Below are 27,386 nucleotides of genomic sequence, written 5' to 3' on the forward strand. Positions count from 1 at the left end.
TAGAACTACAGCTGATTCAAAAGCTTCATACACCAAAATAAAGTACCACAAGAATAAAAAGGCAATGCAAACAAGCGGAAGAATATTTCGCACATCATATATTTGCCATAGGGCTAATGGAAAAGCATGGAAGTAAACCATATACTCAACAACAACGACAATAAAAATCAAGCAACCCAGTAAAATAAAAAGTGGGTACAGGACCTTGAAAGGCCATTCTCCCAATATACAGATAACCCATAGGCATAAGAAACACTCAAAAGCATCGATTAATTAGAGAAATGAAAATTAAAAATCTTAAAGAGGTGTCATGGTACAAAGGTATGACTGACCTACATCAAGAAGATTGAAAACAACAGCAGTTGTTGGCAAGGCTGTGGTGAAAAATGGAATTCCGTTACTCTTACTCTGTTGGTGGGACTGCAAACTGGTACAGTCCCTCTAAAAAACATGTGGAGAACAGTCTTTTTAAACAGAACATTGTCATTTTAAAGCAAAACAGTAAGGCATCACATTGACAGCTAAGAAGAGATGTTAAATATCAAATATTTATTATGTACAAGGCATTGGGTATGTCTTCCTACATAAGGGACGGATAGGAAAAAATCTTAGTAAATTACAGGAGACAAACTGCTTCAACTCTGTCCCAAATCAATCAAGCAGAAATTAGAGGACCTTATATTAAGAAGACAGACACTTAATGTCTAATGAAATGAAGCTTGTGAGCTACAATGCTGACATTTACAAATGTTTATACAAAGAATTTAGGTTACTTGAGTCTAAAATAGATCAAACACTCAAATCAGTCTAAAGAACACTGTTGCAAACATACCGTATCTCAAACTTCACACTTAAGAGGAATAAGACAGGATATGAGCATAGTTTGCTTTTAAAGCTCTCTAAATTAAATTATTAGGATAGCAACATTTGAAAGACAGTTGCTTAGAGAACTGTGCTAGAAACAGAAAAGTCAAGTCTTTCATGAAGACATCCCAGGACTTCATTTCAGAGGTGTATTTGTTATTTTAAGTATCTGATAATTTTTAAGCATCTAGAAAATAAATTAGGGACAAAATCTTGATGTATTTATCACTGTCTTCACATCTACAATAAAAGGCGCATAGTACTTGCTAAATAAATATCTCTTGAAGGAAATCATGATTGTCTTACAATTTTAATCTTCTAGTAGAATCGTGATTAAGAAGTAAAATGTACTTACTGAAAAAAAAAAAGAATGGTGCTTTATGTTTAATGTAAACCAAAGCTTTACAATATATATTCAAAAATATATATATATGTGTGTGTGTCAAAGACAAAAAAAAATTACAAGAGTACAACTCAAAATAGACCGAGTTTTCAGATACACTCCATATTTCTCACATACAAAAAAGTAGAATCCTAAACGACTAGTTTTTTTTAGCTAATATCCATAAGCATATGTGCAGATAAGAATTGTTTTTTTTTTTAAATTTTTTAATTATCTTTATTTATTTATTGGATAGAGACTGCCAGAAATCGAGAGGAAGAGGGAGACAGAGAGGGAAAGAGACAGAGAGGCCCTACTTTACCACTTGCAAAGCTTTCCCCCTATAGGTGGGGACTGGAGGCTGGAACCTGGGTCCTTGAGCACTGTAACATGTGCACTCTACCAGGTGTGCCACCACCTGGCCCCCCAGATAAAAACTGTTTTTAAAAATGAAAGGATAGCTTAGTCTGAGGAATACATCACTTTTTAAAAGTAAGTTGAACTTTGGCACATTTTCAGTTAGGATCCTCCAGATAACTGTAGAAGAAACAGGATACTGTTCCTGGTTAAAAGAATCTGCTTTCACTTACCGTTGTTTGCTTACTTTAGAAATACTAATTTCACATCGACTAAACTTATTTTGGCGGGGGCCGTCAGTGGTGCACCTGCTGAAACGCACGTAGTACCAAGAACAAGGACCTGCTCAAGGATCCTGGTTTGAGCCTGATTCCCACCTATGGTGTGTGTGTGTGGGGGGGAGGGGGATCACGTAGGCGGCTCTCTTTCTATCTCCTCCTTCCCTCTCAATTTCTCTCAGTCCTGTACAACATAAATGAAAAATGGCTGTCAGGTGGAGTAGATTCATAGTGCCGGAACTAAGCCCCAACAATAAGCCTGGAGGTAAAAACAAGCAAACAAAAACAAACAAACAAAAAAACTCCAAACTTTTGGTATCTTCTTATAGGTTCTCCTTCTACAAATATTACTATTAAATACTACTTTTTTTTTTAAGTTGTAGGGTTCTGATATATGGCTTAATTTACTAGTTTAACAAGTCTTACATTAATTTTTAATTCAGCTAGTACCTCAGGCTACGAAACTTTGGTTTTTTCAACATTAGTATTGGTTGCTTGATTGTAGGTTTGTCACCAAAAAGTGCTGCTTCACTTTCGGTAGTTGGAAACCTTTTCTGATATATTAAGGGATATTCTTTCTGAAACTGAAGAAAAACAAGGAGAGGAATTAGAGGTTATTTAACATTTAAATAACTATTCTAGCTGATGCTAGCATTCAATATTGTGTAAGAATTCAGCATCTTTCTCAAATATGTATTACTACAGAAATAAGTACCCTTTTACTATAGTCTTGCTTTCTGATATGTGAAAGAAAAATTAAGATTTCTTAGATCTCAGCACTAGCATTCTAAGACTAACTTCTGCTGTTAATACACCCTCTAAGTTTTAGAGTTTCTTCTTTTTCAATGGTCTTTTGACAGTCACAGGGAGATAGCTAGAACATTCATATCTCTTTGACAGTCTCACACCTGGGGCTGAGCTTGCTAGACCCATGTGGCTACTAGGGTTTGGTGTAGAGCTCAAAACTGTAAATGGTCATACAATCCCATCAAAGCAATGGTTTATAAATTTCCAAGTTTTGTAACTGTTTCTACAGTCTAACCCAAGATATCATCACAAACACCAGAAACAAAAGTGAGCATTTACTGTCTTTAATTACATTTAGTGAAATCCAGACAGGCAGGCAGTTTATAGTTTCAACATACAAAATCCAAAATACTGAACTGAGAAATTAGACTATAAATATTTTTAGTAAAAATCAGAAGAACTATTTTAGAAAATAAGGTGGCTTAGAGCTTCTTTAGTCTCTTACCTGTTTTAGTTTCTTCTTTTTCTCCTTTAAAGGCAGACTCTTGTTTTTAATAATATTCTCTAAAAGTTCTGAAAGTGCAGCTTGAGAGGTAGAGACCTTTTGCTCATCAAACTCCTTAGCACTAATCTGCATACAGTAGGAATATGTTGGCAAGGGAGCGATTAGTTCATCTCCAGGGTCTTTGATCTGCAGTGAACAAAATGATAAGAGCTCAAGTCCACTGATTCCAGTCATATTCCCTTCTGGTACTCTTTCGATAGAATTTGCTACCTGTTCTTTGCTAGAAAACTGTAGGGTAGTCTGAAAGGTGGTGGATTGGATAAAGCACTGAACTCTCAAGTTTGAGGTCCCAAGTTCAATCCCTGAAAGTACATGTACCAGAATGATGTCTGGTTCTTTCTCTCTCTCTCCTACTATCTTTCTTATTAATAAATAAATAAACTCTTAATAAAAAAAAAAAAGAAAGAAGGAAAGAAAACTGTGGGGAGCAGGTGGCAGCACACCTGGTTGAGTGTATACATTACCATGTATGACCGCCAGGTGTACGTCCCTAGTTCCCACCTGCAGGTGAAAATTTGACGAACTATGGGGTGGCGTTTCTCTTTTTCTCTGTCTCTCTGCCTCTATCAAAAGAAATGGAAGTGGGGGGGACGTTAACAGGAGTGTTAGTCCTTGTGTAAGCATCAAGCCCTGTCAGTAACCCTGGCAGAAAAAGAAAAAAAAATTACAGTATGCGGTAGTAGTGATTTAACAGATGGCTCTAGTCTTAGTTTCATAGATGAGCACTGTGACCCTCAACACAAAATTTCTGTTGTTCGGTTCTTACTTATCTGTAGAATGGTGGTAACATGTGGTGCATCATAACCATTAGCCATGGACTGTATTCTTTTGGCTATAAAACAGTACCAAAGTCATATTCTACGTCCTCTAGTGACAATTAGTTATAATTAGAAGGTGATGTCAGAATGCAAATAAGGGGAGAAACATGGGTAGACACCTGAACAAATGCCTACATTTGGTCTCCAACAGCTGCAGCTGCCCATGTTCTATCTCTCCTGCTTATCTAGTTCCAACACACTTTATCTCATCACCCTCACTTTTTCCCTCTTTTTAAATTTACTTGAAAGGGAAGGGGAAGAGAGACACTTGCAACAGTGCTTCATCACTCATGAAGCCTCCCCCCTGCAGATGGGGGTGGGGTGGGGCTTGAACCTGGGTCCTTGTGCATTGCCACACACATGTACTCTTCCTGGTGTGCCGCTGCCCTGTCCCTACCTCCACCTTTTTCAAGGATGGATTTTTCTCTATGTTGAACTCATCAGGGCATGGCCCTCCCGCTCTCTAACACATTCACCGTCAACCATCCACAGGATAAGTAGTTGACCTCGATCGTATTAGTTAGTCTGTACCAACAACTTTTCAAACGGGAGGTGAAGTGATTATTCTTTCTTTGTCTTGCAAACAGCCTTGTGACTCAGGTTTACACAGTCATATCCCATCGTATGATGGGGTCATTTGTCAAATAGAGAGTCCAAATGGAAATACATGGACAAATGGAGAGAAAGTGCTTCTGCCTTCTGGAGTTCGCAGAGTCTTGTCTCTATCCCTGACTTTTAAAGACTGTGAGTTAAAGGGGTCTGGGCAGTGGCTCACTTGGCTAAGTTCAAGTTCAAGTTCTGTTCAAGGATCTGGGCTTAAGCCCTCCCACCCCTTCTCACTTGTGGGGTGTGGGGATGACACTTCAGCAGCAGTGAAGCAGGTCTGCAGGTGTCTATCTTTCTATCTTCCCCTCCTGTTGTGACCCCAACAGGAGTTTGGGACTATTAGCATATGGATGATGTCAGCCTGAGGCGGGACGCATGGAAACGGCAAGGTAAAAATGCCACAGACTTGGAGCAGCTGGCTTTCTTTTTGGTTGCTGCTGCTTCTCCTGGCCAGAAGCATCTTGGCGGAGATGCTCCAGGTATCTGCCATGGCTACTTCTCCTGGGAACTGAACACCTGTGACTCTGCTAGCTGGTAAACTTTTAGACCCCTCTACAGCCATGAGCAACCTTTACCTCAGCTGATAACTGTTTATCTTATGGGATTAAACTTTTAATAACTATACTCAGATTTTCTGGACCTAGCATACTCTGAACACTTGATGATAATTGCTTATTTTGCATTTTACCTGTTTCATCCTAATAAACCTTATATTGTTTAAACCCATTCCCAGCTCCCTGCAGTGAATCCTTTTACACGCCACAGCAGCCCCCAAAACTCCTTTTGTAAAAAAAAAAAATTATTTATTTTCCCTTTTGTTGCCCTTGTTGTTTTATTGTTGTAGTTATTATTGTTCTCGTTGTTGTTGGATAGGACAGAGAGAAATGGAGAGAGGACGGGGAAGACAGAGAGGGGGAGAGAAAGACATCTGCAGACCTGCTTCATCACCTGTGAAGCGACTCCCCTGCAGGTGGAAAGCTGGAGGCTCGAATTAGGATCCTTATTCCGGTCCTTGTGCTTTGTGCCATGTGCGCTTAACCCGCTGCGCTACCACCCAACTCCCCCAAAACTCCTTTTTAAGTCAAAGTTTCAACACCCTTCTTCTCGATTTCTCTCTGTCCTATCAAGGAAAAATAAATAAAAGGTCTGAGCTGGCAAATCTCTTTTTTTCTGAATCAGGCTAGCGACAGGTGAATGTGCCCTTTACAAATGACTAATGGAGAGAATTTTTAAAAGTTTCACCATACATACACGGCCCTTTTTTAGGTAGTCAAGATGACTCTCCACTGCAGTCTGCAAGTAGGAGGGTACTTGCAGAATTTCCTGATGATGGTCCATTAAGAATGAAACTAATCTTGCAGCAAGAAGCTCATCAAGGTCCACTTCTTCAGCACAGCATAGCACACATCGTGAAAATGTGTGTATCATCTACAAAAAAAAAAAAAAAATATTTAGAGACCTGAGCTGGAACATTAAGGTTTTATATAGATCAGTGTGTGAGCGATGCCCAGGCTGCATTATACTTCAGTTAGGCCAGTTTAAAAGCTAGAATAATCAATGATACTAGAAAAATATTCACAGCCTGTTAAAAAATGCTTATTACAGTCTACAATATTTATACCCCTTTCCCATATTTGGGAGCTATTCTCTTCCCTGATCCAGCTTTCTGGTCCCTTTTCCAGCCATGGCATCATCTCCCCAGACAATAACTTGGATCCACCTGCATATCAGATTTCAGACTCAGGGAAAAAAAACAACAAAAAAACTAGTATAGCCAAAGGCCCTTTGGAATATAACTAAAATATGTCTACTAACTATCTACAAAATGGAGGATCCCCCCAACTCTTCACCTGCACTATTCCAGCCTTTAGGTTCATGATTAGTCAACAATTTGTTTGGCTTTGTATGTTAACTCTCTTTTCAGTTACCAGGTTCCAGATGCCAACATGATGCCAACCAGACTTCCCTGGACAGAACTCCACCAATGTGCCTTGGAGCTCTGATTCCCCAGAACCCTTCCCCACTAGGGAAAGAGAGAGGCAGACTGGGAGTATGGATTGACCTGTCAACACCCATGTTCAGCAGGGAAGCAATTACAGAAGCCTTCTGCATCCCACAATGACCCTGGGTCCATGCTCCCAGAGGGATAGAGAATAGGAAAGCTATCAGGGGAGGGGATGGGATACGGAGTTCTGGTGGTGGGAATTGTGTGGAGCTGTACCCCTCTTATCCTATGGTTTTCTCAATGTTTCCTTCTAACAAATAAATAAAAAAATGCTTATTAAAATTTTTCTTCATATGACTCCAAGAGACTATAGGACTTAGTTTTTTGATAACTTGGTCATAATTTTATTTGTAAGTTGGCTCTATTAATAGCATATGAACATAGTGCTTAGATACAACTAGAGAACAATGGCTTCCTATAACAGAGGCCACAAGACTACAGACCAGAAGTATGATGCAGACATCAGTGGCTCTAAGGTTAGTCCTTTTAAAAAAAATCTTTTCTATTAGATAAAGAGAGAAACTGAGAAAAGAGGGAGAGAGAGAGAGGGGGAGGGGGAGAGAGAGAGAGAGAGAGAAAGAGAGAGACTTGTAGCCCTAGTTCACCACTCATGAAGCTTTTCCTCTGCAGATGGGGACCAGGGCCTTGAACCTGGGTCTTTGTGCACTGTAGTGTGCGCTTAACCATGTGTGCCACCACCTGGCCCCAGGCTAGTGCCTTTGACTCTTCGAAACTCTGGGTAGTCTAAGACTTTTTAATAGTTATTCTTTAGAAATGATTAATGCATATATTTTCAATAACTTTGCAAAGAGTCTAAATTTGGAGGTAATTCACTTTCATTCATATTCATATCCCCCCACTTAATCAGAATCTCAAGTATCAATTTTAATTATTTTGAACATGATAGATTTGCTGAACTGGTTGGTTTATTTCATTTCAGGCAGGCTTTCTTTTCTGTTCCAAGACTCAATTTTTCAGCTTCTTAGAGCTCAGTTACCCTATAGCTTCAACTGCCAACTCTCAAAAATTTGCCCCTGCCTTCCCCCTCTTTACTAAGTATTTCAAACATCCTGCTGGATAAATTTCACTCACATGTCCTGAAAATTCAGAATGTAAAAGTGGAGTCTTCCTACTCAAGTCCAAGTGTCTTCCCCTACAAAATTTCTCTGAGCTTCCTAATTTAGCGCTGCAATCACTGAGGAACAATTCTCCCTCTTCACACTAGGTCTGTGTTGTTCAAGTTCAGTAGTGAACAGGTGAAAGCACAGAGCTCAGCCCTAGATTACTCGCTACGAGAAGCTCTTGTAAATTATCACTGCGCTCTGGGAAAAGTGGGGATCAGATTCTACCACAAGAGATGATTTTCAGTCAATACTGTCATATAAATGCGTCTAAGTTCCTATTACGTCAGTCATCCCTTCCGATTTCTTGGCCACAATGATGTGCTCTCCTAACTTATTAAGTATAACTTTTAAACTATTCTGATTTCCGAAACAGTCTGATTTAGTGTACATGGAGTTAATACTACTTCTCAGTTTCAGAGACTTAAGAGTGTCCCTAAGCTTTCAAAAGTCTTCCTTCCCTACCCAGCAGAATTGCAGTAAGGCAATATAACAATGTGGTCTGACAGCTTAAGTCAATTACTATTAGGTTATATAGGAGGAGTGGAAATAGTCCTCAGCTGCAATGAATGAAGTCTAGAATGTGAAAGTGTTAACCGGCTGGGACTTAAGTTTAGTGCACTGACCACCAACACTTCGCTGCTAGGAGAAATTACTATTTTTTTTCTTCTTTTTTTCAAAGTCCAGACTTCTACTTCAAAGAAGCAAGAAGACGTGTAGAAACAGGTTTAAGGTAGAATGACAGCTTGCTCATGTGACAGTCATATGAGGGCCATGAAGAGAGAAGGCCCTTCCACAAGCTCTCCCCTTTGTTAAACTCTCAATTCTAGTTCTGTCTGGAGGCAGCTCCCATTGGTTCACTGCGATTGTCTTTCCTATTGGGCTTCTGTCTTCCAGGTGATTTTTTTTTAAGTGATATAGAAAGAGAGAGAGAGAGAAAGACGCAGACAGACAGACACTAGAGCACTTCTAAGCTCTTGCTTATAGTGGTGCTGGGGACTGAACTTAGGGCCTAAGAGCATGGAAGTCTTTTTGAATAACCATTATGCTATCTCCCCAGCACCAAGAAGAAACTTTATATATATTATATATATATATTTAAATCATCTTTGTTTATTGGATAGAGACACTCAGAAGTTGAGAGGGAAGGGGAGATAAAGAGAGAGACAGAGAGAGACCTGCAACTCTGCTTTACCACTTGTGAAGCTTTCCCCCTGCAGGTAGCAGGTAGGGACGGGAGTGGGGGGTGGGGGGTGGGGACGGGCTTGAACCCGGGTCTTTGCGCATTGTAACACATGTGCTCAACCAGGTATGTTACCACCTGGACCCCTAGGAGATAGTTTTAAGGGCTTTTTCTAACCAAGAAGCTGAGATTTCAAGATCATAATCTCACTTGTTATCACTTTCAAATGGGTTAGCTTTCTCCCTCTTTTGGTTTCTGAGTCAAGGCTTATGCTTTTCTTAAGAAACCAACTTACCAGTGATCTGGTGCCCATGGCATCATGAAGTCGGGGCATATCAACATTCTGACTCATTCGAGAAATCATGCGCATTAAAAGCTGAAGTTTTCTACGATTTGGTGGCGGAAGTAACAAACAACACAGCTGCAGCGCATCAATGGCAACTCTCTCTAAGTGAGGTTGCAGCAGATCTGGAAGGCAAAGTTACCCCCAACCAAAAAGAGCTGTCAGTCACAGCATTTGTTCTCATGCTACTAGAAGGCACAGTACATTTATTTTCATCTTTCATTTCCTTTAATTTTGACATTTCTCCAAGTATGGTAAGATCATTATTTCTCTTATTTATACTGACTCCCAAATATGAAAATATTTACTACAAATAAAGTTAATTAGAATAAGTAAAACTAAAAGAGGAGAAATGCTCTAGGTATGTAGGATAAATCTGGGTTATGTTGTGAGAAGAGAGCTGCACAGTACAGAACCTTCCTTTTAAAGGTAGAGGAAAAAACAAAGCTATCTCGAAGAAAGGCCAGGAAAGCAGAACAGTTAGTGAATGCTGCAAGTTAACATCACATGCGTCAAAGCATTAACCTTACTTTGTGGGCCAGTCAACACAGAAGCAGCGGGAGGTAAGGAATTTGCTGAAAGTTCTAGGGCACTTTTGCAGAGTCTTTTACTGATTGTGTTAGTACACTCCTGGAATTCACTTTCCATAGTTGTTGGCACACCTATACCGCCATGCCCAAGACTGGGTTTCATGATTATTTCAGCCACTGGCTTATTGATGTAACTGTTCTTTTTTGTACTACTTCTTAAAAGTAAGCTCTGAGATCTGTAGAGCTGTGTTGACTTCCCATCATGTAATTTTTCTTGTTTTTGAGCATCTGGTGTAGGGGTTCTCTTAAAATCAACACAGACTGGCTTCTCAGCACTTTCCTCTGAACGAAGATTCAGTAGGGATTCTTGAGTGATCTTAGACTCTAAAAGTTGTTTATCATTTTGTTCTGCATTTGGAACAGGCTGATGGAAGGCCACTTTACTTGAAGTCCCAGGGACATCTACAATTCCTTCTAAAGAGTAGCATTTCGATTTGATGTTAGAAGACAGAACATGCGTACTACTCAAGCCCATTAAATTATAACAACTTCCTCCCATCATGCATTTAGCACTGGTTCTTCTGTTTTTTAAACTATCTTGCTGTATTTTCTCAGTAGATTTTTCTTGAAATGTTTGACTGTTTACTTGCAGTCTTTCAGTAGTGCCTGGTTCTTCTTTGTCTTTATGAAGCAGGCTGAGAAGAAGACATTCAGTTGACTTGAAGGAGTTCAAACAGTTTAAGTGAAGGAGTTTTGAAGACCGGGGATCATCCTGGGTTTTATGAATTCCACTAGGTCTACCTGAAACTGTGACGTAGCCACAAACAACTACCAGGAGATGAAACAAAAGTTACCATGCGGCTACACAAGGGTGTACAAACGTAAAACAAGAACAATGGCAAAGCTAAAAAAAAATAAATAAATAAAGCATAACTCTAATACGTATTGTTAGTACAGTACAAGCAGCAGGGCAAGTTGCTTAATTTAGAAGCCACTTTAATAAGACACATGCGACATTCAACTACAAAGGGCAAGGGCAACAATTTGTGGAATAAATAACTATTAAAACTTATTTTGATAATTGATTTGAGTCATCCACATTACAGTATCTGTTTTCAGTTTGTAAGTATCAGTTCAAGTACAGACAGCTGGACACACACACAGTCTCTAGTTCCTAGCAAAGATCTTAGAATTTCCTGAATTGTTCTTTTCATTTAAAATGAACATATCCCATAAGCGCCGATAAGGTGACGGGTGACTTTGCTTAGATGGTCAGATCATCCAGCCTTACCTCGAGGGAGATGGGATGATGGTTGGTTATTGGTGATTGAACTCAACCTCCAATGATTTCATCAGTTATGGCCATGGGAACTTGTTAGCAGGTAACTATGTGGCTATATCAGATATTCTGATCTCTGATACCCTAGGATCCTATGAGCAGGAGGTGTCTGCAGTGAGGCTAATCTCCAGGAAGTGAGTCAAGAATCTGCAGTCTGCACAAACTCTCTGCAGTGAGTATCAGAATTAAAGAACTCTTGTCTTTATTTGCTGAGGCTGGGGTAGTTACCTAAATCGAAGAACACTACTTGGTGGGGGAAACTAGGGTTGAAGTGATGAGCCTGAATTACTGGGAACCAATGCAATTGCCATCAGACTATTCTGGAATTTAAAAGTAATTTACATCTTGACACCATCATACTTACTTGTACTTTTACATAAGTAAAAGTTATAAGTTATAGGAGGATTTCAAGGCTTTGCTCCCTTGCTAGTGCACTGCTCAGTCCTGGTGGTACAAATCCCTGGATTAAACATGGGACTCTAGCCTTCAGGAATGGAGTCTGTTCTAACTGCTGTGTAATTTCCCTGGACCTAAACACTTAAACACCATGATAAGCAAATTTAAATAACAAGCAAGAATTCCATACATACCCAAAATGTTCACAAATAATTCATAGAATTCAAAAGTAAGCAGAGGCTCGGGGAGATCTAGAAAGTAGTCTGCAATTGTTCGGAACACATCTCGTTCAAACCCAACATAAGTTGGATTATTTAAATCATTACTTCTCGGCCCTCAGAAGTAGAAGGAAAAAAATATCTTAATATACTTAAAAATATAAGACCTGCATATCATAAGGAGTTACGTACAAAAAAAAAATTTCTGCCAGGATTTAAAAATTAAAACATTTCCACTCTTGTCTTTTCACTACAAATCATTGCAATCATTATTAGCATCTTGTTTTATTTTAGTAAAATAGTATATAAAGTAAAATCTGAAATATGTTTGAAAAGCTTCAGGGAAGTTTATTTGAATGCAGTTGATTTTTATACAGCAGAGACTATTTATAGATGACAAACAATTCCTCCAAATTTTCCTTAGAATGTTTACATTCTCTCTTTTAAAAATTTTATTTATTTATTTTTTTCCCCTTTTGTTGTCCTTGTTGTTTATCATCGTTGTTATTGCTGTCGTTGTTGTGCAGGACAGAGAGAAATGGAGAGAGGAGGGGAAGACAAAGGGGGAGAGAAAGACAGACACCAGAGGGTCCAGGCAGTAGTGCACTTGGTTAGGCGCACACATTACAGTGCACAAGCATCCGGGTTCAAGCCCCTGGTCCCCAGATGCAGAGGGAAAGCTTCACGAGTGGTGAAGCAGGGCTACAGGTGTCTCTCTCCCTCTCTATCTTCCCCTATCAATTTCTCTCTGTCTCTATACAATAATAAACAAACAAACAAACAAATAAATAAAAAAGAAAGAGACAGAACTAGAGTTTATATTCCTTAGCAGAAGATTTTCTCAGCTTTTTCTTTTCAGGGGACAAAAAAAAAAATGGAGATACTGTTCACTGACTGTATATATTGCAGGATAAGTGTGGGTGAAAAAGTCATGAGGTCGACACGTTCCTGATCATGAGCCAACACATTAGAGGAGAGTTAGGTGGGGGAAATAAGCTGACCAAGAAGCTGAAATGTGTGAATGCTACCTTGATTCGGTAAATACATCATTTACTTTACTGCTATTTATTCTGATCTTTTTGTCAAATTGACACCTAGTGGACAACAAGGGAATATACACCTATCTCCAACATTAACAAATCATTTTGTCAAAAAACGAGAGAAATGCAACAAGATTATCACAACATATAATTTGATTTCTGAGGACTTGGAAGTACGTGCCTCTGCAAATGTTTAGAATGGACTTTGAAAGCAATTAGGGTCTGTCCTTCAACCATGGTCTAATACTACAAAAAGAATTAAAACATGACTGCAGAAAATGCCAGTGAAGGAAATGCTAGCAACAGTTTGCTGATTAGTGACAGACCAGCTTCTTCATAAAGTTCCGATTTACAAATCTATAAAATACAGGTCTACTGTGGACTGTAGGATTCGACTTCCGGAGGCGGAGCTACGAGCAGCAGATCGCTTTCTCTCCTCTCCTCTCCTCTCCCAGATCAACTAGGAATACCAAAGGAGACCACCCGGACTGAAACAAGACAGGACTAGAATGACCACAGGAACCCAGTAAATCACCCGTGAGTACAAACACGCGTGGCTGGTGACAGAGAGGAGAGAGGGGTCTAAGGAGAGATTAAGTGACTGCTAACAGTTCAACAGTTTATCAGTGGAGACACCACCTCCAGTCTGCTCCACCAACAAGGGGACAGCTGAAGGGAGGAAAGGACTCCCCAGAGACTCACCAAGTGTAACTCTGAGTCTCCATTGCTACTACCCTCAGAATCTGGAGCAGCAACAGGGAGGGACACCAGGGAACAGAGATCTAACCGGGAAATGCAGGAGAAGACCTATACCTCGGTGGCATAGCTGAGGGGCTATGAAAGTCTCTTTGCATAACCACTGGATTATCTCTGCCACACCCTGCTTTATCTCTTGGTCAGGAGTCAGTGATTAAGCTAAGAAGCCTATTGATAGTTTAAAAGCCCTTAGGCTCCCATAGCCTACAGGGAAGAAAAAAAAGAGGCTTTTACACCACTGAGCTCCAACTCAGGGATTGAAAAAACTGTTAACTTCCACCACTGTGAACCCTTTAATTAACTTACTTAGACACAAGTCAATCCAGGCAATAGTGATCAATAATTTGAAAAGTACTGATAAAGGGAACTCATAACATAATATATAAAATGGTTAAAACAACAAGAAAAAATATTGGAGACTCGAACCAGGACAAGAGTCCAGCTAAAAGTCCTCCAGAGGGTGAAGCACAAAACAACGAGTTCAACATCCAAACATTAGCTAAGGAAATAATAACAGGAGTGAGTAAAGAATTTGAAAAAATTGTAATCAGAAATGCAGGAACAACAAATGAGAAGATGGAAGAAAATTCTAATAATCTCATGGTTATTAGAGAGCTGAAAGCTGAAATCGCTGAGCTAAGAAGGCAACTAGCTGAACAAGCTAAAACAGTATCAGAGCAGGGCAACAAAATAGATGAACTCCAGAAAGCCGTAGAGGGCAGAGAGAATAGAATCTATGAGGCTGAAGACAGAATTAGCAAGATTGAGGATGAATTAGAGACAACTAAAAAATAAGTAAGAGATCTCAAAAAGAGATTAAGAGATGCTGAAAACAACAACAGAGTCCTATGGGATGACTTCAAAAGAAACAATATACGCATTATTGGCTTACCAGAGGAAGAAAGAGAAGGAGAGGAAGAAAGCATTCTCCAGGCCATAATAGCTGAAAATTTCTCTAGTCTAGACAACACCAAAGACATAAAGATTCAAGAAGCCCAGAGGGTCCCAAACAGAATTAACCCAGACCTAAAGACACCAAGACATGTCATACTTAGAATGGAAAGGAATAAGGATAAAGAAAGGATCCTGAAGGCTGCAAGAGAAAAACAAAGAGTCACCTACAAAGGAAAACCCATAAGATTAGCAGCAGACTTCTCCATACAAATACTACAGGCCAGAAGAGAATGGCAAGATATCTATCGAGTGCTCAATGAGAAAGGCTTTCAGCCAAGAATACTATATCCTGCTAGACTGTCATTCAGACTAGATGGAAGCATCAAAACCTTCTCAGACAAGCAACAGTTGAAGGAAGCAACCATCAGCAAGCCTGCCCTGAAAGAAGTTCTGAAAGGTCTCCTATAAACAACCAGACCACCACAAATAGGATCAGGTACCAGACAGGGCTGCCCACTATCACCATTACTATTCAACATAGTGTTGGAAATTCTTGCCATAGCAATCAGGCAGGAGCAAGGAATTCAAGGCATACAGATTGGAAGAGAAGAAGTCAAACTCTCCTTATTTGCAGATGACATGATAGTATACATGGAAAAACCTAAGGAAGCCAGCAAGAAGCTTTTGGAAATCATCAGGCAATACAGTAATGTGTCAGGCTATAAAATTAACATTCAAAAGTCAGTGGCATTTCTCTATGCAAACACTAAGTTAGAAGAAATTGAAATCCAGAAATCAGTTCCTTTTTCTATAGCAACAAAAACAATAAAATATCTAGGAGTAAACCTAACCAAAGAAGTGAAAGACTTGTATACTGAAAATTATGAGTCACTACTCAAAGAAATTGAAAAAGACACAGAGAAGTGGAAAGATATTCCATGTTCATGGGTTGGAAGAATTAACATCATCAAAATGAATATATTACCCAGAGCCATCTACAAATTTAATGCTATCCCCATCAAGATCCCAAGCACATTTTTTAGGAGAATAGAAAAAATGCTACAAATGTTTATCTGGAACCAGAAAAGACCTAGAATTGCCAAAACAATCTTGAGAAAAAAGAACAGAACCGGAGGCATCACACTCCCAGATCTCAAACTGTATTATAGGGCCATTGTCATCAAAACCGCTTGGTACTGGAACATGAACAGACACACTGACCAGTGGAATAGAATTGAGAGCCCAGAAATGAGGCCCCACACGTATGGACATCTAATCTTTGACAAAGGGGCCCAGACTATTACATGGGGAAAGCAGAGTCTCTTCAACAAATGGTGTTGGAAACAATGGGTTGAAACATGCAGAAGAATGAAACTGAATCACTGTATTTCACCAAATACAAAAGTAAATTCCAAGTGGATGAAGGACTTGGATGTTAGACCAGAAACTATCAGATACTTAGAGGAAAATATTGGCAGAACTTTTTTCCGCATAAATTTTAAAGACATTTTCAATGAAACGAATCCAATTACAAGGAAGACTAAGGCAAATATAAACCTATGGGACTACATCAAATTAAAAAGCTTCTTCACAGCAAAAGAAACCACTACCCAAACCAAGAGACCCCTCACAGAATGGGAGAAGATCTTTACATGACATACATCAGATAAGAGTTTAATAACCAACATATATAAAGAGCTTGCCAGACTCAACAACAAGACAACAAATAACCCCATCCAAAAATGGGGGGAGGACTGGGACAGAATATTCACCACAGAAGAGATCCAAAAGGCTGAGAAACACATGAAAAAATGCTCCAAGTCTCTGATTGTCAGAGAAATGCAAATCAAGACAACAATGAGATATCACTTCACTCCTGTGAGAATGTCATACATCAGAAAAGGTAACAGCATCAAATGCTGGAGAGGGTGTGGGGTCAAAGGAACCCTCCTGCACTGCTGGTGGGAATGTCAATTGGTCCAACCTCTGTGGAGAACAGTCTGGAGAACTCTCAGAAGGCTAGAAATAGACCTACTCTATGACCCTGCAATTCCCCTCCTGGGGATATATCCTAAGGAACCCAACACATCCATCCAAAAAGATCTGTGTACACATATGTTCTTGGCAGCACAATTTGTAATAGCCAAAACCTGGAAGCAACCCAGGTGTCCAACAACAGATGAATGGCTGAGCAAGTTGTGGTATATATACACAATGGAATACTACTCAGCTGTAAAAAATGGTGACTTCACCGTTTTCAGCCGATCTTGGATGGACCTTGAAAACTTCATGTTAGGTGAAATAAGTCAGAAACAGAAGGATGAATATGAGATGATCTCACTCTCAGGCAGAAGTTGAAAAACAAGATCAGAAAAGAAAACACACGTAGAACCTGAAATGGAATTGGCATATTGCACCAAAATAAAAGACTCTGGGGTGGGTGGGTGGATGGGGAGAATACAGGTCCATGAAACATGATGAATGACATAGTTCGGGTTGTATTGTTAAATGGGAATCTGGGGAATGTTATGCATGTACAAACTATTGTATTTACTGTTGAATGTAAAACATTAATTCCCCAATAAAGAAATAAATTATTTAAAGAAAAAATAAAATACAGGTCTACTGTGAAGCATCTGGACACGGAAGCTGGGCACAAAGTGAGGGGAACCCATATAGGTTTTATGTGATTTCATTTCTCATTGAATTTTTTTTCACCTACAAGTTGCTGCTTGAACTCTGTGGGTCTCATTGAGCCAATTACTGTCTATGACACCTACAAATTCTTCCAGTTCATCCAGACTGATTTTTTTTTTGGTTAACGAGAACTAAGCGGTACCTGACTAGGTAGCCACAAGTGAACTTGGACAACAAAACTTAGAGGTCTATAGTATACTCTATACATAAAGACAGGCAATCACGTCTACTATATTTTCACTTAAATATCGAGAAATCTACATAATTATTAAAAATACCTTACTAATATCAACACTATAAAACATATCCATTTAATTTTATTTGACTTACAATTTGCAAGGCATTTCATGGCAGACAACACCCAGTGAGGTAGGTCATCTATATACACACAAAGAATTAACATTGTTAAGCAAATCATACAATTTTTATGGTTGCATATTAAATATATTTAATTATATACATGCATGCAAACATGTACTATATCAGAATTAAAGTTATTTTTTAAAGACATGGGACCTAGGGCTGGGGAGACAGCGTAATGGCTAATATAAAAGGCTCTCATGCCTGAGGCTCTTAAGTCCCAAGTTATGTGCCCAGAATCACCATACACCAGAGCTGAGTAGGGCTCTGGAGTGTGTGTATCTCTGTCCACCCCCCATGCCCATCTTTTTCTCTCATTTAAAAAAAAAATGTTAAGACCAAGTCAACGTTCTAAAATGTAAGTTTAAAATGTGACAGTGACCTTGCATTTGACTCTATAATACATAAAATGATTTCTTACTTCCAAATCAAAGATTAATTGGGGGGGATTAAATAATTAGTAACCATTTTTTAATCACTATTCTTTTTTTACCTATTTATTTATTTCCTCTTGTTGTCCTTGTTTTATTGTTGCTATTATTGTTGTTGTTGTTGGATAGGACAGAGAGAAACGGAGAGAGGAGGGGAAGACAGAGAGGGAGAGAGAAAGATGGACACCTGCAGACCTGCTTCACCGCCTGTAAAGCCACTCCCCTACAGGTGGGGAACCAGGGGCTTGAACCGGGATCCTCTTGCTGGTCCTTGCGCTTTGTGCCACATGCACTTAACCTGCTGCGCTACCGCCCGACTCCCTCCACTATCTATTTTTTACCTCTATACCTGTTCTAACTGCAGCTATGCTATCTGAGTACTACTGATTGGAGGGATACTATGATTGATTGGAATGAGATATGTTTGACTCTTAAGAACTTTCACAGTGAAATCAAAATCTTTTAACTGCCTGACTATTACACATACTGTATAAAAAACCAAGCAGCGTTGCTGACACAGACACAGACCCACACACAGCCTTTGCTCTTTCCAACCTTTCCAGTAGCCTCCCTTCCTTGGGGTAGGAACTATGCTATTTCCTAAATAAACTTAGCTTTCTTTCTTTTCTTCTTCTCTCTTTAAAATATTTTTATTTTATTATTTACTATTAGACTTATTTACTATTAGACAAGAGACAGAGAGAAATTAAGAGGGATATAGAGAGGGAATCAGACAGAGACTCCTGCAACCCTGCTTCACTACTCACGAGGCTTTCCCCCTGCAGGCGGGGACCAGGGGCTTGAACCTGGGTCCTTGTGTACTGTACTGTGTACACTTACCCAAGTGCTCCACTGCCTGCCACCACCCTTCCTTTTTTAAAAAAATAATAATAGCAAAAAAAAAAAAAAACACTAAAAAAAGAAAACTCAAATAAAAACTACCCCCTCACCCCAAAAGTCAAAAACCAAGAACCAACCATATATGTGACTTGAAAAATTAAGTGCAGCTATGGAAATAACTTAGTATGAAGAGTACAGAATTTGCAGGCATAGCCCAGGGTCTGATGGCTTGCAGTGTATAAGCCAGCAGAGTGCTTTGGTGTCTTTGTCTGTCTGTCTGTCTGTCTGTCTCATAAAAATTAATTCAAAAAGTGGCTAAGATATGAGGTGGAGGGATACTGACTCTTTGGTGGGGGGTAGGGTGGTAGAATGCATATTTTGAAGACATGTGAAAAGTACTCCTAAAACAGGCAGCTCTGTAAACAATGCCACTTCAGTAAATAAGAAAACAAAACACATCACACACACACAAACAACACAAACTTCAGATAAGAGCAAGCACTGTTAACATTATTTCAAGTACTGAGAGATGGAGACTAGGTCAAAGCTACATGCCTATACAACAAATCCTTTTCTTCACGTTTAGTTTCTGTTCCTATAATGACATCCTCCACATTCATATGATAGACACTGGTCTTGTTTTCCTGCGCATCACTACAGCTTTCCATATATTCCTTGACCCCCTATGAATTTGCATACAACTACTCACTCAAGTTGAGCGAAGACATGACTCATGTCTGTGACATTCATCACTTGACTTCAACACAATTGTCTGTTTCATAGAGGTCCTCTATTAAAATGTGGCTAGCCAACATATTCTGTTATGTATTTACTTTCCATCTCTAGGGTTGACTTTTTTTTTTTTTTTTTTTTTTTAAGGGCCAGAGAATAGAGAGACAGAAGGAGGCAGAAAAACACTTAGCTTGAAGCACCTTCCTCTATGGTGGGAGCCAGGGTTGAACTGGGTGCATATGGAAAGGCAGACACTCTCCCAGGAGAGCTAGCTTACCTGGCTGGGGTCAATAGTTTTAAATTATACTTATAAACCTTTTGTTTAACCTTGCCATTAAAAAATCATACACGAAACAGCAAACATCATCCAAAGCAAACAAGCATCACTAGTATATGTGTCCAGTTGTTAGTTCACAAGCACTGATCGCTATACTACTTGTCATGAATTTACAATGAAATAGTAGCAAAATAAAGTAATCTGAAACACGGCAAAGATCTGGCATTGTACTTGAATATATCATCATTTCAGAATATAAAATAAGTAAATAGGAAACAATAAGAAATCAATTTTATATACATATTCTTTTTTTTTTGGATAATGTTTGCTGTTTCCAATTTTCCAAAATAAGTTGCAAACATGTTATTATTATTATTTTTTCACAAGAACACTGCTCACTTCTAAGCTTATGGTGGTGTAGGGATTGAACCTTAGACCTCAGAGCCTCAGGCTTGAAAGGATTTTTGCATAACCTTTATGCTGTCTCCCCAGCCCTGCAAACATGTTCTTATATTGACACTCAAATAAATATTTTCTACTATATATATATATATATATATATATATATATATATATATATATATATCATACACAAATCTACCATAGGGGCTAAAATAGGAGTATTTAAAGAAATCACTTAAAAATCATTCCATGACACTAACAAAAGCACCCCTGGTTAAAAGAATAGTCTCCCAGGTGCTACCCCAATCAAAAGAATCTGCTTTTGACCTTTCGGTCTCTCTGCATTCCCATGATAGCTGCAACATTCATTAGCACGGTTAACAAGATTCCGACTTATTTCATTAACACTCACCTGATTTGTCTTGTAGAATAACCACTCCGTGTTTACTTATATTGTTCATGTTGTATATCGCATATTGAGGGATCACTTGTTCTGGACTTATGATTTCTTCTAAGGATGACATGGCTAAAATTGTTTGCAGGCTAAAGAGAAGAAAGAATATAACTTTTTTTTTCTAAAAAAAATAAGTGGAAAAGAACACAAATATAAAAGTACAATCAGCAAAGTCGCCAGAATATTGTTTTTTTCCTCTTAAACTAAAATTTAAAAGCTTTTATTTAGTACCTACTTTCAAATATATTTATTAGAATCGTCAAAAGATCCCAACATAGCAAACATCAGCAACAACTTTAAATCAGAGAAAATCAAATTGTACTGAAAAGATTTTCTACTGTACTAGAATTCTATACCAAGAATATTAAAAACAAACAATCCCCCCCATATATATATAGGTTAAATTTTCAGCTTTGAAAACCAATGTATAGGTTTTTATTTCTCTATTCTGATTAAAATGTTACATTAACAATCTAAGCACATCAGAAACTTGAACACAGCTTACTAGGTCAGAATACTGTGTCTCCAGACTTCTTCCACATCTTCTTGGCTTATTTCTCTATTATCCATGGAGTTTTCTTGATCATCATTGACTACTTCACAGTCCATTTTCTCCATATTTTCCTGAGAAAAGCGTTACTCTGGTTTAATTAGTTGTGTGAGAATACTGAATTGACCTTGTTCCTAACAGTCTCTAATTCTACTGACAACGGGTCATTGTGGGGCTTCTTCTTCTTCTTCTAGCGTTTGCCCTTCTTCCGTAGCCAGTCAACAGCGCCAGGTTGAGCCTGATGTCTGCTTGTTGCTGGCTTTGAAAGTGACTGGGATCCATGTGGATTCAGTGGGCTAGGAAGGATCGTCAGTTTCCCCAATAAATGGGTACTCACGGGATGCACCACGAGAAGGTACGGTAGTGTCACCCATCAAGCATACAAAAGGCAATAAAAGTTTATGGTTTTGTAGCCCCTATGGCCCTCAAGTCAATTTAAATCAAAGTAAACTTCAAATCATCCAAATAGGGGGCCAGGTGGTGGTGCTCTTGGTTGAGAACACATGTTGCAATGTTCAAGGACCCAGGTTCCCACCTGCAGGGAGAAAGCTTTGCAAGTGGTGAAGCAGTGTTGCAGGTATCTCTCTGTCTCTTTCTCTCTCTCTCTCCCCCTTCCTCTCCACTTCTGGCTATCTCTACCCAATAAATAAATAGATAAAATTAAAAAGATAAATAAAATATTTTTAAAAAATTATTACAAATATTGTTTTCACGTATGTCATTTTTAATTTTCTGAATTCCAAATTAAGTTTGAAGATATGTATTTAGAATGTGACATGGGTTAAGAGATTCTAATATTGATTTCAAATATTTTAAAAAATAATTTCTTTCTTTTTTTAAAAAAAAAATTATGTTACAGCCACCAGGGTTATCACTGGGGCTCTTGACTTGCATGACAAAACCCACTGCTCCTGATGGCCATTTTTTCCCCTCTGTTTTTATTAGATATGACAGAGAAAAATTGAGAGGGCGAGTGGAGAGATACAGAAGGAGAGAGAGACATGTCACCACTGCTGAATCTTCTCTCTTGCAGGTGGGGAGCATAAGTTTGAATACTCTGTCCTTGCAAATGGTGATGTGTATAGTAAGCAGGTATGCCACTGGCTAAACTTCCACCTCCCAAAAAACAATCATTTCTATTATTAAGCACGTGGAAATTATATTTAAATTAGTAAAAGAATATTCTACCTGAGAGAAATGTAATCCAAGTTTTTTAGGAGTTCTGCGAGACAAGTTTCGTAATTTAAAAACACTATCTTTATCTTTGGAAAAGTTCTCTGTGCTGTTTTTTCTCAATTCTGGATACCTTCGTGGAATAGCTTTAAGTGGAGAGTTTGCAGGAAATCTAGTATAAGAATGGTAGGGAATGAAATAGTATGAGAGAAGAAACAAACTTTTTATTGTATCTTTACATGTAACAGTCACACAAAAAACTGGATTTACTTATATTATCAAGGAGATTATTCATAAATAAGTTTTCCCATTAAAACCTTTAAAATAGGAGTCAGGCGGTAGCACAGTGGGTTAAGAGCAGGTGGCGCAAAGTGAAGGATGCAGGATTGAGCCCCCGGCTCCGGCTTCCCACCTGCAGGGGAGTCACATCACAAGCGGTGAATCTGGTCTGCAGGTGTCTATCTTTCTCTCCCCTTCTCTGTCTTCCCCTCCTCTCTCCATTTCTCTCTGTCCTATCCAATAACGACGACATCAAGAACAACAATAATAATAACTACAATAATAAAACAAGGGCAACAAATGGGCATAAGTAAATAAGTAAATATAAAAATATTTTAAAAACCTTTAAAATATTGCTTTTGTTAGTATATTTCATATAGCTTAATTGGTTTTTTGGATAACTCAGGGTTATTAGTAAGATTAATCCTAGTGGAGAGTTACTGCATATAAAATAGATCTAAAAAGTTATGAAGCCCAAACTAAAATTAAAAAAAAAAAAATGAATCCTATAATTAACTTCTGAGTGGTTTTATTGAACTAAGAGCAGTAACAGTTCTCTAAAAAAAGTACTACTTGGGAGGAGGGGCTGGGCGGTAGCGAAGTGGGTTAAGTACACATGGTGAGAAGCATAAGGACCGAGTAAGAATCCTGGTTCGAGCCCCAGGATCCCCACCTACAGGGGGGTAGCTTCACAAGCAGGTCTGCAGGTGTCTATCTTTCTCTCCCCCTCTCTCTCAATTTCTCTCTGTCCTATCCAACAACAACGACAGCAATAACAACAATAATAACAACAGGGCAACAAAAGGGGAAACATAGCACCTAGCCCCAGCATTATATAACCCTGGAGGCAAAAAAAAAAGTAATTTTTTTTTCTTTAAGAAACTGTTATTTTAGTAAGTATAGTAAATGTGGAGGTAAAACTGCGATTGCCAAATGCCCGTTTTGCAGACCTTTATCTGCTCACTACCTGAAAAGCTGATTGTTGTCATCCAAATTTTCTGACCCCCATCTGCCTTTGATGTCTTCAATTACATGATTCTTTAGAAATTTTCTCAAAAGCTGGATAGTTTGCTGCCTTGTAACTTCAGGCCCAAAGTTGCTATTATTTCTTAGCAAATCATAAAGCCAGTCCACTGCTTCTCCAGCTGTGAAGCAATTGCCATGTTTTTTAAAATGTTGTCTGTGTTTTCTTAGAGGCATTCCTGCTCGAAAAGATAAGGTAACTTCATTCCACTGTAAAAAAAAGAAAAAGGAAGACATTTTAAGAAGACTACACAACAAAATCTCTTACTGATTTGGAATACATTAGACAAAGACAAAAATTCCTTCATTTATCTTGATTGATTCATACAAATTCATGAAGCAATTATTTCTTTGTTCTATAGAAAATTTGATCTCCTCTTAATTTCTTTTTAATTAACTTTACTGTTGAAATGTTTTTATGACAGTTTACTAAAAGTACTTTAATGTGGGTTGGTTTACTTAGGAATCCTAGGAACAATGAAGAACCACAATGAACTTGCCTTTTATCAGTAGAGAAAGCATTTATTTTTTAGTTTTTCTGCCTCAACTAATATTGAGAGTTGGAAAAAAATCAGCATGCATTTCTGCTTTGAAAAACATTTAAAAATACATGATTTTTTTTTTGACAATCCAGTAACATTTGCACTAGACACTGTACTTTATTAGTCTGCTATAATTTTCTTTTAAAAAATTTTTTTATATTTATTTTTCCTTTTGTTGCCCTTGTTTTTTATTGTTGTTGTAGTTATTATTATAGTTATTAATGATGTTGTCATTGTAGGACAGGACAGAGAGAAATGGAGAAAGGAGGGGAAGACAGAGAGGGAGAAAGAAAGATAAGACACCTGCAGACCTGCTTCACTGATTGTGAAGAGACTCCCCTGCAGGAGGGAGCTGGGGGCTCGAAATAATTTTCATAACAGGTGCCATTATACCACTTTCAGGAATATAAATCAGACAAGCTTAAGAGCTTTACCAAAACCACTCTAGTAAGCATGAATCCAGGATTCAAATCCATGTTTGTCAGACCCTAAAACCTGTAATCTTTAACCACTATGCCAGCTCAACAAAATTTAAGTCACACAGTTGTTTCACTAGTAGCATACTATTAAAACAAGCTAACTTAACTATCATTTCTGTGAAGACTCCTAAAAGTAAATACATAACAGTAAATTTAGTGTCTTTTTTTTTTTTTTTTTTTAACCAGAGCACTGATCAGCTCTGGTTTACGGTGGTGCAGGGGATTGAACCTGGGACTTCGAAGCCTCAGGCATGACATTCTGTTTGTATAACCATTATGCTATCTACCCCTGCCCAATTTAGTGTTTTCTAAGCTCACATACATAAAGAGAGTGCCATATCTAGATTTTTTTAAAGTTACTTTCCTAAACTGTCCTTAAATTTTTCTAAATTTTAAATTTGGCTCAGCTCCAACTTTAGAGTATGAAGCTTATGAATATCCATGAACTCTTATTTGAAAAATCTTATTTTAGAGGCCAAGAAATTTAATTCATAAACACATCTGTCCTGTTGCTATGTCATCACTTATCCAACCCATGTGGCCACCCCACACCACAATGCAAAATTAAAATCTAAAAATACATTCTAAAACTGTATATTTTCTTACACCTCCTCATTATAGGTATTTATTTTCAGGAAACCTACTGTGAACTGGCTGATGGATACAGTAGCAAAAAAGAAAGATCTCTCTCTGCCTATAGTGTATTACACAATAGATTTTCTTCAATGCAGTATAATGTAGTTATAAGAGTGAGCTATCAGATTGGTATTAAACTACCAGAATTTGTTTCCTAGTTCTAATACAATCACTTAGTGTTTATGATTTTTTTTGAGGGGGGACTTAATAATTTGTCCAAGTTATTGATTTGTGCTCCAATCTCCTTAGCTACAAAATGGGAAAAACAAAACCTACCTATTGGGCTTGTTGTAATGTTAAAGTGAATTAACCAGGTGCAGTGGCGCACCTGGTTAAGCGAACTCATTACAGTGTGCAAGGATCTGGGTTCAAGCCCCTGGTACCCACCTGCAGGGGGAAAGCTTCACAAATGGTGAAGCAGGTCTGCCAGTGTCTCTCTCCTGCACTATTTATCCCTCCCCTCACAATTTCTCTGTCTCTATTTAAAAAAAAAAGTGAATTAAAAGAAGTAAAGTACTAGTAAGCACTCAATGTATTTCTACTTTTCTTTTTCAGTGTCTTTTTAGCTTTTATCTAATTTAGTGAATTTGAAAATACTGTGAAAGGATTATTAATTTTTATTTATAAAAAGGAAACACTGACAAAACCATAGGATAAGAGGGGTACAAGTCCACACAATTCCTACCACCAGAACTCCTTATCTCATCCCTTCCCCTGATAGCTTTCCCATTCTCTATCCCTCTGGGAGTATGGACCCAAGGACATTGTGGGATGCAGAAGGTGGAAGGTCTGGCTTCTGTAATTGCTTCCCTGCTGAACATGGGTGTTGACAGGTCGATCCATACTCCCAGCTGAGACAGGATTACTTTATCTGAGGTTACTTCTAGTCCTAAATCCTACTCTTTATGCTCATAAACACAATGAATAACTGAATGAACAGGAGAATCCATGTGAAAAAAAAAAATCACCAGACTTGTGTGGTATGACTTCCAACACCTGCCACTATCTATGTGACTTCAGGATGAGAATCACGAAACGGTAAGCCTCAGTTTCCAGGTTGGTAAAATAAATTTAATAATACAAGTCTTGTTTACAGGCCATTCAACAGAAGATTAGCTTTTTTTAATTTTTTGATCCTTTGATTTGGGGAGGGGCAATGGTTTACAGTCCAACTGTTCTCGCAGGATACAATTTCTCATCTCCCCATGACAGGCGTCTGCAAAGCACTCTCACCCCCCAGTTACAGGCCCTTTTTCATGCACCAGGACACCAAGGTCCCCTTCACCTCCAAGCCCCCTCCCAGCCCGTCTTCCCCAGGAGTCCTGTTGCTTATACCAACAGTATATAGCCCAAACCCAACTTTCCCATCGGCACATCCTCCAGGTAAACTCCTCAGCATGAACATGTTGTTTTGTCATTGTGGAAACAGGTCACGCAAGGGGCTCCCCTGATGTCACACGAGCAGAGGCAACTGCATCTTCTTGAAGACCCCAATGCACAAGACACTGTAACAAGCAAAACCCACAGGCTACAGGCTATCGGATGGGTAGTTAAAAAAAAAAAAGTTCTGGGTATAGGTTTGGAAAAACAAAACAAAACAGGCAACTGCAATTTGGGCTACTGAGCTGGGACATTTAGGCATGAAGCTCATTTAGGGCTATCTTGGTTCATTTTATGAGATGATAGGGGGGCGAGGAGAGACTCAAGCAGAGCTCAGATCTGGCTGGCGGAGCTGCCGGGGATTGAACCCTCCCAGGTACCTCGCAGGAGCCTCAAATCACTTTGCTGTCATCCCCCCTTCCCCAACCCCCAAGTTGCATCATTGCATCCTACAAGCCGCACACAACGAAGCTGTCATGTCAGCTTGTGCCCTTATCCGGGTCCTACAATGTCGTGCACCCTCGTTTCGCCGCCGTCTTACCAGCTTGGTGGCCCGGTAGGGCCCGGGAGGCCCGTTCCGCGTCTCCATTGCAACGCCGGCCCGGAGCGCGGTCAGCACCTGCGGGCCAGCATGGCGGCAGACCGCCGTGCGCGGCCGCTGGCCGGGGATGCGCAGGAAGGCTCGCAAC

At 39.0% G+C, this 27,386-nt stretch overlaps 1 protein-coding gene across 2 annotated transcripts; it reads right to left on the minus strand.

Moving 5' to 3' along the window:
• Positions 1-81: 81 nt before the first annotated feature.
• Positions 82-27,386, minus strand: DEPDC1 (DEP domain containing 1). 2 transcript variants are annotated; one of them, XM_007525683.2, is made up of 12 exons: positions 27,239-27,386; positions 23,605-23,870; positions 22,374-22,530; positions 21,141-21,259; positions 20,594-20,724; positions 17,470-17,517; positions 11,729-11,869; positions 9,800-10,627; positions 9,222-9,394; positions 5,869-6,045; positions 3,134-3,319; positions 82-2,465 (listed from the first exon to the last, which is right to left on the minus strand). In XM_007525683.2, exons 1-12 carry the CDS (start codon positions 27,284-27,286, stop codon positions 2,325-2,327), a joined length of 2,415 nt encoding a protein of 804 aa, XP_007525745.1. In that variant the 5' UTR covers positions 27,287-27,386; the 3' UTR covers positions 82-2,324. The 2 variants fall into 2 exon arrangements, with proteins under 2 accessions (XP_007525745.1, XP_007525746.1); XM_007525684.2 differs by lacking the exon at positions 9,800-10,627.

This window comes from Erinaceus europaeus, chromosome 13 (genome assembly GCF_950295315.1).
Source record: "Erinaceus europaeus chromosome 13, mEriEur2.1, whole genome shotgun sequence".
In the NCBI taxonomy this organism is placed as follows: Eukaryota; Metazoa; Chordata; class Mammalia; order Eulipotyphla; family Erinaceidae; genus Erinaceus; species Erinaceus europaeus.

Coding starts and splice junctions, on each gene's coding strand:
- DEPDC1 (XM_007525683.2), bottom strand. CDS start 27,286: ATGGAGACGCGGAACGGGCCTCCCGGGCCCTACCGGGCCACCAAGCTG. Junction 22,531..23,604: donor GACAACAATCAGCTTTTCAG/GTAGTGAGCAGA, acceptor TTCTTATACTAG/ATTTCCTGCAAACTCTCCAC. Junction 9,395..9,799: donor TGTGTTGACTGGCCCACAAA/GTAAGGTTAATG, acceptor TTTGCCTTCCAG/ATCTGCTGCAACCTCACTTA.